At 37.3% G+C, this 12,628-nt stretch overlaps 2 protein-coding genes across 2 annotated transcripts; one reads left to right on the forward strand and one right to left on the reverse strand.

The window, feature by feature from the left end:
• Positions 1 to 3,241: 3,241 nt before the first annotated feature.
• Positions 3,242 to 6,107, reverse strand: LOC101160895 (vomeronasal type-1 receptor 4). The gene has a single exon (XM_023954981.1). It carries the CDS (start codon positions 5,823 to 5,825, stop codon positions 4,848 to 4,850), a length of 978 nt encoding a protein of 325 aa, XP_023810749.1. The 5' UTR covers positions 5,826 to 6,107; the 3' UTR covers positions 3,242 to 4,847.
• A 2,703-nt stretch (positions 6,108 to 8,810) lies between these two features.
• On the forward strand, positions 8,811 to 10,661 carry LOC101161142 (vomeronasal type-1 receptor 1). The gene is made up of 2 exons (XM_004068841.3): positions 8,811 to 9,097; positions 9,228 to 10,661. The coding sequence occupies exon 2, from the start codon at positions 9,250 to 9,252 to the stop codon at positions 10,189 to 10,191; it is 942 nt and encodes a 313-aa protein (XP_004068889.1). The 5' UTR covers positions 8,811 to 9,097; positions 9,228 to 9,249; the 3' UTR covers positions 10,192 to 10,661.
• The last annotated feature ends 1,967 nt before the right edge of the window (positions 10,662 to 12,628 follow it).

The following is a 12,628-nucleotide window of genomic DNA, read 5'->3' on the forward strand; positions in this document are numbered from 1 at the left end:
CTGCATTGCAGGTTAGGAAGTGCTTGACTGAAGAAGTACTTCAGGGTTTGCATTGGTGAAACAGATGTGACAAATCACTACATCGTTTAAAGTCTTGGATATGATTTTGTTGCCTCATCAGTCAATTAAAGTAGAGAAGCAAAGCTATATTTATTGACCTGTTGCAGTTATTTGCATGATATTGCGCAAAACGTTTATATTTGATGGTCTGTGAATTTAATTACAAACATTAATTGGATTAAACAATGTACCTTGACTTCTTTGGACAGATTCTGAAAGACTTTACTGCCTCATTGCTCCTTGTGATGAATTAAAGATCCACTCCAATAATAATTGGGTTTGTGGTGTGTTTTTTTAACATGTGCTTGTAGCATTTTTCTGAAGATGGACAACATATATAAAGAAAAATAGGGAAAAAAATTGTGTATTTCCTTATTCAAATTGGGGTGAATCAGGAGCAGATAAAAAAATGCTGTTGGAATAAAATTCGGATTTTTAAAATTTTATTTTAAAAAGTTTTGGCACGTATCTGATAAACACTGCCCTTTAGAAGCTATCTCCTAGTAAATGTTTTCTCAAAGTTTTTATTTTATTTTATTTTGCCCTTAAAAGCATCATAATCATAATCTGAAAAAAACACTGGGAATACTTTTAGGATAGTTTAAAAGATGACTGGAGTGGGACTTTATATATTAATTAATGAACACATTTTAAGGCTGAGATCTTTAACATGATTGTCACAAAAATCCTTTGTGTCAAAGTTAATTTGTGTTTGTGAAAAGTTTCACTGTGGACTTGTTGAGTTAAAAATGGCGTCAGAAACATTCCCTTAACCCTTGTGCTATCTTAGATGACCCCACCCTTGCATTGACGTGTTCTCCCTACCATGACAAAGGTGGATAAAGGTGGAAAGATTTCATGTAATCCATGGACACCAGTGAGGTTCACAAATCATTGAAGAAAAAAGGTTCAGAGCACTGTCTAGTGGGTCTAGATGACCCAACTCCCAATGTTAAAGTGCCTATAGGATAGCACAAGGGTTAAGTTGAATTCTTGTTTCAAACTCCTAGTTTGATCCCCCACTAAGCCGCCTCTCACTTACAATTTTAAATAGATTCAAATCTGGCTTTATGCTTCCACTCAGCATCCAGCCTGATGCAGTGTCCCTCGGGTGTCTGAATCGGCTCACCAGAGTATTAATCTTTTCAAACTGACATGTCAGTGGAGCCTGTTTCTGTCTGATGTGCATTGATTTCTCCTTTTCACTGGGAAAAGATTTTTTTTTTTGATCTCAGTGAAACTACCTGTATGAGAAAAAAAAGTAAAAAAAAAAATATTTCACACATCAAAAATATACTATAAGATTTTTTTTCTTCTTTTTGATAGAACTCCCACTGATTCTTCAGCTCATTTCTGGGCGAGTGTGAGATTCAGCTTCACCTAAGATGTCTCTTCCATTTGTCAGTGAAAAGTATATCATTCAGTTATTCGTCATGAATTCATGACTCTATGCCTGTTTATTCGGGGGGGGGGGTCTGCTTGTAACTCAGCAATCTTGAAGTTTTCTTTTTACTTATTGTTCTCTCTTCCATATAAGGAGATGATCTGCAGGATTTAAAAAAAAAACTGTCATGTCTCAGCACATCACTGCATAACTTTCCTGAGAGAGGTGGTGGTGGTGTGGGGTTGTTGTTTTCTGGCCCTGAGTCATAACCGCCCCCACCACCACCACCTACCCCCTTACCTCACCCTCCTCCCCAACCGTTTTTTTCAGTTTGGTCTACTTCCTCACTGCAGCACTAAACCTGTTATGGATCTCACAGATAGCGTCAACATGTCTACAGTTTCACTACAAAATGCTAAACTCTAGTGTGGTTTTCTCTTGCAGGACTCTTTTCATGAATTTGACCATTTTGTCTCTCTGTACGTGGGCGAGACCACACTGTGACATATGAAATCAGCAATGCCACCCCCCCCCCCCCCCCTTTTGCTTCATATACTGTTTTTAAGCAAGTATTGAACAATTTTAATCAGGTTTCATTTCTTCCCCAACTGTTCATCCAAATCAATGTTACCATGGGCTTGCCATTCCCACCCAGAACATGTGCTCAAGCATTACTGTGGGACTTACTTTCTGCTACTCCCCTCCCTCACATAAATCTATAAAATCATTTAATCCATCAATTAATAACAATCTTCACAGACTTATTAAAAAATAAAAACATTTTATTTTTGCGGAGATTTTTTTCACTATGACTCATATCTGAAGCAATTATATAACAAAATCATCAGTCAAATTCTAAAATCAAGGATATATGCCACTGCATGGAATTTAATATTAAATTACACTTGTTTTTCAAATTGAGTTTCTGTCAGGATATCGAGACATTCAGTTGTATTTGTCAAGACAGAACAGACCTTTTTCAAACCCAACGTTAAACTTTATGGCTGCAGAGTTTCTTGCTTAGGTGCCGTGCAGCATTCCAGGCAAGCTGAAACATGATTGTAAACGCTCTGTGTTTAAAGGAAATGAGTGGAATGGGTAAAAGCAGGGGAAAAAGGGTCACACTCATTCAACATTGTACTTTAGAAAGCTAAAAGAATGAATAAACGCTTCTACTTCAAGTAATTCAACTCGAGTTTCTTTCTTGCATGTCTTCTTCGATAAACTTTTTAATATTATACCTTTAAACAAGGAAACACAAAATGCCACTTTTAATATGCATTTTTTGTTGAAACCACTTTAGTGATTCTTTTCAACTGAAGGTGCATTTTTATTTTATTTTTTATCAAATGAGCAATAAGTCTTTAATACATAAAGTCTGAGGAGAAAGGAAAGGAAAGACAAGCAAAATCGGTATCACCAAGCCAATATAAGGGCTTATGACATTAGGTTTTCTGTGCTAATATAATCTGAGGGTACTTCAGGGATGTGTTTACAACTCCTTAAAAAAGGAGAAATGTGTTATTTTCTAAATATGTCTTAAGTTTAGTTAAGTCACATTTGCTGTTTCTGCAAGTTTCTGCTGGTCGCTGTGCCTCAAACTGATGTCTGTGTAATGCATGCAGGTTTTTTGCGGGGGAGGAGATGGTTCTGGTTAAACATTCAGTTGCAGCAGGGTGTGGATTTGCTTCAAGGCAGAAAAGGGCGAGGTTTATCCTTCCTGCTGCTTTGTCATTGGTGGACAGGAAGACAAAAATGCCCTTACCTGGTGCAGGTAGATAGACTGACAACAGACGTGACAGAGGTCTTAACAGGATCACCTGGTGGGATTTAGCTGTGTTTTTTTAGACACCTTCGAAGATTTACTCTGCTGTCTTTCTATGGGTTTGTATTTTACACATTTTCTTTCTCCTAACAAGTAAATGAACTGACTTGTTACTGGTTTGTTGTTTTGAGGAAAGTAAGTTATTTGTTTTTTGCTCTTGTGTTTTTTCACTTGTTTGAGTGTAAAGTTAAAACGTTTGATTTCTGGCTTTAAAACCACTGAGCAGTCCTGTAGACAAGCACAGTCTTAAAGGAATAAGAGACCTAATGATGCTTAGAATTTTGCGCCACATGCATTTATTTCACAGCAGCACGGGTCCTTTGGGCTCAAAAGACTTGCAGGATGCAGAGCAGAGGGAAACAGGTCCTGTCTTGTGCAAGGAGAGGCCTGCCTGGCACGCCCTTCAAACACTCGCTGAGACTTGAGCTTGCACTCCAGTGAAACCTGTCTTTTGTTTGTTTGTTCCTCTTAACATATCTGCCAAATCTTCCTTCTTGACAGCAAAGGAACGGCTCCTCTGGAAGCCGTCAAAAAGCTCATCGGAGCCGGCATTCAGCAATTCCTTACCAGTTGTGACGGCACATGAAAACATCCATGTCTTCTATCCTTCATTCCACCGGAGTCTGTATAGAGTGCCACTCAGATTTCAGTGGATTGAAGAGTAAGAAACATGGAATATGTCATCTGGGAAAAGCTTTTTGAAAGATGTTCTTGGTTCCAGCTGTGTGAAAAATGAATATTACTTTGTAGTGACACTTGTGACCTTTCATGTTTCCGGCATTGACTATATGATTCAAGCAACAGTTTGCACAAGCACAAAAAGAAGTGTTATTCTCACCTGCAGTGCGACAGCAGCTCAACAGCCCCACAGTGATTGCACTTAAGAGTCATGACAGGATTGCAGAGTGCTGGCAGCCCCACTTTATGTTTTTTAGGCTGTCACTCGCAAAGGTTATGTCCTCACCACTTCTCCTTGCCCTTGATTTGTCAAGTCAGAAAAATTACATAATGACTCCTAAATTACCAGCTTGCCACATCCAGCAGCAGACTGAGAGGTATAGTGCCAAAATCTACTTTTTGTGTCTCCTCATTTTATGAAGCTCTGACATTGTCAGCGTTGCATTGCATCATTTTTTTTCTTTAGTAATATACATCTTTTTTCATCTCACGGCTCTGCGCGAGCAATTCTTCAGTTTTCCATCAGACATTTTCTGTCAAGTACAATTTCAAGTACAAAATTTTCTGGAGTACAATTAGCGTTTGTTGTTAGCATTGTTAACATACTGTAACATTTTCACATAAATAAAATGGATAAAACATAATGAATAAACTGATAAAGCAACATGATGCCAGCAGAGAATATTTATAGTGGGATTTACATGAATATGAAACTACACTTATCAAGACAAAATAAATTTGTCAAAAAATATAACTTACATTTATTTATATTTCTTTACAACCTTTAAAAGAAATGCACCACATAAGAAAAAAATGTAGGAGGTCAAATTATCCTTGTGCCCTGCAAACAATCAACCTCAGAAGCATATCTCAAAAAGATGGAGCGTGTCTGGCTCTCTCTTAGGCAAGCTTCTGTGATATACACATCAGCCTGCTATTCACCTTCCTGTTAGATACAATGATAACCAAAGGGCTGAGGGCTGCATACATGGAGGCAAAAAATACACGCAGATCTGAGATCAGTGAAGAACTCATTGTCTTTTTCACAGTTAGGGTGTATACCCAAAGGCCACAGTCTACACCATACAGGCCCAAATACAAAGTCACAAGCACAACCACAACCTTTGCAGCTCGTCTCTTTGCTCCACATCTTCCTCCACTTGCGTTACTGTTTCTGTGAAGATCATTCATGTGTTGGTTGTGCTGGTAAAGAAGGACTAGAATAATCACACTGGTTAGAGTCATGAGGGCCATTGGCACCACATCTCTGCTTACTTGTACTGCTCCAAAGATCTCTTTGGACAAATCTGAAGGGAAGCTCACAAAGCAGAATTCTAAATTTACAGCGTTGTTTATTGGACTTGAATCATTCTTGGAGCTTAAAGAGAATAGTATTGCTCCTGAGCTCATAGTGGTGTTGAGCACCCAGAGGAAGAGGAATACAAAAACCAAATTTTGGGCTAACAGTACTCGCACAGAGGCCCAGTAGGATCCAGGAGGAGAGACGCTCAGACATTGGTAAGTACTCAGGAGGAAGGTGAGCCAGATTGAGAGGCCACGAGAGGTCCTGTAGATGAAGATGACCCCTTTACAACCTGCATCTCCGAAGACATTGACCACATGGAAGGAGGCCAGGGTCTCCGTTAGACAGCGTACAACCACCACAAGCAGATTGGCGCAGGTTAGGTGCAGGACGATGGCTTCAGCGGCAAGGAGACGGTTCTCTTCGTAGGACAGGAGAAGGAATGCCATGATTACAAGAATATTACCAGGAACTCCAACAATGGTAAGAGATGCATAGAGCCCTCTACGAACCAAATCGTCTGAAGGCATTCCTGCACAGAAGAAAGGCTCCAAAAAAACAAAGGAATGAGCCATAAAAAAATATTGAAATCCTGCAAAGTGTTAGCAGTGTCACAATTGCAAAGAGTTTGACCCTTACCTGTGAGCAGACCAAACGTAGCACTCTGAAGTGTGCCATGTCACAGACTGCAGTCCCCTTTTGAAGTAGTCAGGTTGTTTGTGTCCTTATACTTGCAAACAGGAGACAGCTGTTGGATCCATTTTGCACGGTCCATTGATTTCTCTTTCCTCCACTTCCAATTACTTGGGATCAATTCAGATGAGTGCTTCTGTCCCCTCACTTCCCAGACAAGATAACAAAGAAGGGAGAAGTAAACATAAATCTAGCCTCAACAAGAGCACATTTACAACACTATAAAGCTGATCAGTGGACAGGATGCTTCCAGTGATATTTTTATTATTAATTACCGTAGATAAGATGAATATTCTGAGTATCATTGATTGGATGAAAAGCATTTGCTTCCTGTGTAATAAAATGGTTTTAGAACGTTTTCATTAAAGTTATTTTTTCTTTTTCTTTAATGTTTTTAAATTTTGCTTTTATTCTTTTTGCTCAGTTTTAAAATACTCCAAAAGCTTGCTGTGTTTATGGTGACAACACTACAGTGCCCCCCAGTGGATAAAGATAAAACTAACTCAAAGCCAGACCCTGTTTTCTTCTCTCTTTTCTTCACAGAGTATGAAAGTTACTACTTTATGTATTCATCCAAAGGTTTTAGTGGAGAATGGCTGCAAAAATGAACTTCAGACAACACACAATCACAAAATTAGACAGATGTGTTTGAAAATTATTATTTTTAATTCTAATAATACATATTTTTTTTATTTTTCCTGAATAAAAATTTGTAAATAATTAAACATATTTAATAATAATAAATGCAAGTTAAAACCTATGTTTGACAACTTTTTTTCTCAAAAGGAAGAGCACTTCAAAACAAACTTAAAAGTACACACAGTTAAAAAAAACATTTAACAGATTTTAAATATCTTTCTGAATTCATATAGTTAATTGTTCGCTTTTCTCTATTTTCCTTTTATTGTTTTTGTCTTCACTTTTGTTTCCTTTGCTGTGTGTTTAAGCCATACACTTCCTTGAAAATCATTACATACTCTGGTATCTCCATATTTTTAATATTGTACTGAAGTTTGGAGAAGCAATTATGAATCTACTATCCTTCCTCTGTATGTACTGCAATAAGGGGATATCAGAATTATTCACCACACTTATTCACTTGGTAGCAATTAACTTTCAAAAAATGTGTTTTTAGAAATAGACGAAGGACGCAGATTAAGAGGAACATTGAATTTAGGAAAAAATAAACTTACAGGATTAAAATAATTCAGTAACCAGAGTAAAACTGTGGAGTGATCTAGATTGAGAACTAAAACTATGTCAAAATATTATTAAGTTTAAAAATAAATACAAAGAAGGGATTTTTAATCTTTACACCAAAACAGATAATGGCTATGGTCATTGGTTGTTGTCGAGGTATGAGCCCCATGGTGATTTTAATGAATGCCTGGAATTAATATTGTGATTGCTGGTGATTGGTAAATCATCAGCAATATTGTTTTTTACATTTTACTTTTTTGTGTCTACTTTGAATGGTATCCCGCTTTAATAAGCTACAGCTTCTGCTTCTGCCTCCTTCTAATATAAAGGCTTTTTTCTAACAAAACAAAAAAAAATGATTATTGCTGTCAGTGAAGGTATTGATTTATTAGCACAGAGTTTATTTTTTATGACATTTTGATACGATTCTCTACTTTTGTCCCGTTTTTTTTTTTACTAATGTTGGACTTTATAAAAGCAACTTGCCTTATTTAAAAAAAACATAAGAAGAAAACTGAGAAAAGTGGTGAATTTTGGAAATAAATGTGATAAAGGAATCATTTTAATTGGTCTGGTAAAGCTGAAAAACTCATTTAAAATCCATAAATATAAACAAGACATAAAAAATCAAATTAAAATCTCATGTCAGAGTAAAGTAGGTCTATTATCAAAGTTCCAGAGCAGCAAAGAGAAGAGAAGGCCTGGAATGCCCTGGGGAAGACATGCTAGAACTTGCCATTTTAATTAGTTCTCTTAACAGGTAAACATGCAAAAAAATACAAGGAAACAAATCGTCTAACGATGATTTATTCCACAGCACGGTCTCAGGAGAAAACGGGTTGTTCCAATAAGTGTTAAAGCATCTTTCATGAAGTTTGCAACTGAGAAACAAAACTGACCAACAGACCCCACTACCATCAGTGGCAGATGTGTCATTTGCAGGTTTCATTAATAAATAAATAAAAAGATGATTATGAGATGTATTTTAATGTTCTGTTGTATCTCATGTCATATCATCAGAAGTTATGATGGGGGCTGGTTGTCCCCTGTGCCACCAATTAATGCAGACAAGCATTATTACATGAGCTTTCTAATTGTCTTGCTCCGCTGTGTCTATTACCGTGTTCCCTGGAAATTCTAGAGGACACCAGTGGGCACCCTGGAACCAGCTGTGCTAATAAAAGCTCCTAAATGCCATCTCTGATTGTTACCCAAGATGTTAGGCATGAATCTCCAGGGGAAAAAGGATTTTAGTAGCTTGAACACTAAAAAAAAGAATAGTGATTCTGGTTAATTAAAAGAAATCATTAAGAAACATAAAAAACTTCATGAATTGTTCATAAATTGATTATTAAGATGTATTAATGCAACTTATTCATTCTTTTCAAACATTTTTAACAGTGAAACCACCTTTAGTTAGTATCTTTTGAGATACATTATTACATGGAAAATTCAATTCTATCCTTGTGTATGTGAAACAAACAAAAATTAAATGTTCCAATCTTTTTACTGTGGAGTCCTGTGAGAACTGTTCCTGTTGTCTCTGTCTTTTTTTAAATAAGACAAAAACAAACAAATCCACTTTGTCTGCTCTCTGACTAAATTTGAGTTTAACTTTTTATTTTTTTTGGTCAAAATTGTAAACTGCTGAGAATGTGTTGTTATTTTTCGGAAGACACTAACACCAACATTTTAAAATGTTCCAAGAACTTTAAATTCGTGTAATGTCGGGGTCTACCTCTTTGGTGTTTTGATTTGAAAAATGTTCTAAAAGCCAATCTAGACAATCACGTGATTCTGTTTTTTTCTCCTAATTGTCCTATGAGACAGTTTGAGTCTTTTTTTTTTTCAAATTAATTTCTTAAACGGGGCTGTCTTTACTGTTAGTCTTGAGGGGCAATGAGGTTTATAAACCACAGTTACCCTCAGAGTGGCTTTGTAATTTTCATCTCAGGTAAGAACCGTTTTTACAAAGTTGACACGAGTTGTTGTTTTCTGTTTTAATTTGATTAAATAATTATAGAAGATCCAATGTTGCATTCAGGGCACTCATAATAAATGTACTCCCTCATCTGCTTTGCAAGTTTTTGTGCAGGTCGCTCCGTCATGGATCTTTGTGTGACTATCAAAGGCGTCTCCTTCCTTTTGCAAACGGGTTTGGGCATCCTGGGGAACTCTGTGGTGCTTCTGGTGTACAGCCACATCATGTGCACCGGACCAAAGCTTCTTCCTGTAGACATGATCCTGTGCCACCTTGCCTTTGCCAACTTGATACTGCTTTTGACTCGTTGCGTACCCCAGACCATGACTGTGTTCGGACTAAAGGACCTGTTGAACGATCCCGGCTGTAAGGTGGTCATATACGCTTATCGCATTGGCCGGGCTTTGTCGGTCTGCATCACCTGCATGCTCAGTGTGTTTCAGGCAGTGACCATCGCCCCAGCTGGACCCTTTTTGTCCAGATTGAAGCTTGCACTTTCTTCCCTGGTCTTTCCAACCTTTGTGGGGCTGTGGCTTCTCAACATGGCAGTTTGCATTGCAGCCCCTTTCTTCTCCATGGCTCCTCGGAATGGCACTGTCCTGCCTTTTACGCTCAACCTTGGCTTCTGTCATGTGGACTTCAGAGACAACCTTTCATATGTTATTAATGGAGTGGCTGTGTCTGTAAGGGACTTTGCATTTGTTGCCCTGATGGTGGGCTCCAGCGGGTATATTCTTCTGCTTCTCCATCGACATAGTCACCAGGTGAGAAAGATACGTCGCTCACACAGCAGTGGAGCAGAGACCAGGGCAGCCAAAACAGTGCTAATCCTGGTGATACTCTATGTAGTTTTCTTTGGTATTGATAATGTGATCTGGATCTACATGTTGACTGTGTCAAATGTGTCACCAGTGGTGGCTGATATGAGGGTTTTCTTCTCCTCCTGCTACGCCTCTCTCAGTCCCTACTTCATCATCTCCTCAAACAAGAAGGTCAAGAGGAAAATAGTGTGTGCAGCTGAGCAAGACCAGCCTTCAGTGGAGACTCAAGAGTCAAATGACAAATGATTCCATCTCTATCTTGGTAGCATACTGACTCCCCTTTGCTGCAGCAGCGTTTTTCAGCATCATTTTATCGATTGATATGGCTGGTGTTCTGACGATCACCAGACCATTATATGACGAGAAGCTTGTGTATTTTTTTAAACAATCGTTTGTTCTGTGGTTGTTTTTTAAGGAAGTTTCAAATTAAAAATGTTAGTGCATAATTGTATGCATCTAAGACTGTGCTTGCGTTTGAGAAATCTTTGTGAGACTTTAACAAATTTTGCTTCAGAAACTGAGAGGGTGAGATGAACCAATTCAAAATATCATTTGGTTTCAGTATTCATCCAAAGGAGTTAAATTGCAACCACTGCCTGTTTCTTTTTTATGTTTTCCATTTATGATTTTTTTTTCTGGGATATTGGTTAAACCAGCATGATCTTCATGATGAATTTAAGACAGCTTGACAACAAAAAATGTCAAGGATCATTTTCTTTATTTATGTAATTATTCTGTGTAATGCTTAGGGAGCCGGTTTAGCTCGTGCTGGCTTTCGGCGCCTTCTGTCCGTGAAACCAGGGTTTGATTCCGGGCTGCTCCCTATTCCCTTCTCTGCTTCTGTGCCGGTCCCAAGCCCCCATAAATTGAGAGGGTTGCGTCAGGAATGGCATCCAGCGTAAAACATTGTCATGGGACTCATCCTCAAAACAGGGGTTGTTTCACTGTGGCGACCCCTGATGGGAGTAGCCGAAAGAGAAAGAAGAATTCTGTGTAATGCTTGCTTTTTTATGTTTGTTTGTTCCTCTGCAGAATTTAGTAAGTCTTGTAAAACCAGTGTTATTACTACATTTAATATCCAAACAGGTCTAATAAAAAAATGCTCCACTAATTATCAATTTGTGTGCCATTTGTTGTTGATTTTTTAGAGGGTTACACTGCTGTCTGTTTTCTTCTCCTAAAGTAAGCTAATTGTTGCCATTCCTTTGAGGACATGAGTATGAACAGCTTCTTTCAAAAATGCACAGTGTTGGCTAGAGTTAAAACTACTTTATTAATTTATGTCGTAAACATGTCAAATGTATTTTGGCAACAAATATTGTACTTTTTTATTAACAGGTGTGTGTATATTTTTAGTCCATGTATACAAATTTGTGAAGTGAAAGATAAGAGATACATATAAAAAATCCCATACACGAACAAGAGTATGTTGATAAAAAGGAAAATAAATCAATGTGGAATTAAATAATCATTTCTGGAAACCGTTCATTTCTCTTCCTGTCTTGCTCTCTATCATCTTTACCTTTGTTTGCATGTGTGATGCAAACAAACAAATGTTTAATTACAAACTTGCTTCTACCAAGGTGGAAGTAAAGTTTTTGCATGTTATTAATGTGATAAGATGACACTTTTAAAGTCTTTGCTAGTTATTGATACTAATAACTATTAGAAGATACGGATATTATTATTTCAACTTTAAGGGCAATAGTGGAGTGGTTAATAAAACCTTCTTTAAACCTTCCCTTGACCCATTGGGCTCAACATCCCTGGTTGTTTCATTGCCATCTTCATTGATTCACTCGAATGTTATTAAGCTGTTGGTTGTTATGGAAGCATAACATTATTCTACAATAAGCGTCCTTTTCTTTCAAGTCTGCTCACTCAAAATTCCTGAACTTCACTTAAATTGTGAACTTCTCTCAACTTTCAAAATGGGCCTTATAGAAGTAGACGGGATTGCTCCTTCATCTGGAGCCTGAGGCTTGCACAGGAGAACTTGTGTCTTGTATAACCAATCTGGAGTTGGGAGCTGGACAAAGAAAGAATTGTACATCAGGACAGGTTACTGACCGGGCGCTTTCAGGTCACCCAGAAAAATCCTGTTTTTACATCTGAGGTGGAGAGTAGGTCTACAAAGAAATGTGTGCTTGCTTGGCTCAAGTGACTCTTCACCACAATAACCTGACTGCTTTCCACTAATTTAATTCACTTATATTCACCTATGAGAGTTTCAGGGAAGGCTTCAGGAAAAGGGACAACTAATAGTTACTCACCCATAAAAACTACAAAATATTTGAAATACTAAAAATATATAAATTTTTATCACTGCAATATATGTTTTTGTACTGGAACTAATTTCGTATGTCGGTGTAAGCTGTGCATATGACAATAAATGAATTCTGATTTTTTTTTAACAATATAGTTACATATATTTGCAAAAATCTATTCCATGCTATAAAATTTCTGTTAATTTTAACAAAACAATATTGTGAAAATACAGAACTCGATCTTTTGCTGTTTTAAAGTTGAGAAGTATTCAAGTAAATGTTTATTTTATTGAACAAGCTTTTTTTTTTTTTACAGCACTTTACACTCTAAATTAAAAATATCCACACAATTTCCTAAATTCTAGTCCATTGAATAAAACACCTCAGCAGATTTGTACAGTACATGCAAAAACTCC

This window comes from Oryzias latipes, chromosome 5 (genome assembly GCF_002234675.1).
Source record: "Oryzias latipes chromosome 5, ASM223467v1".
NCBI classification, from domain to species: Eukaryota; Metazoa; Chordata; class Actinopteri; order Beloniformes; family Adrianichthyidae; genus Oryzias; species Oryzias latipes.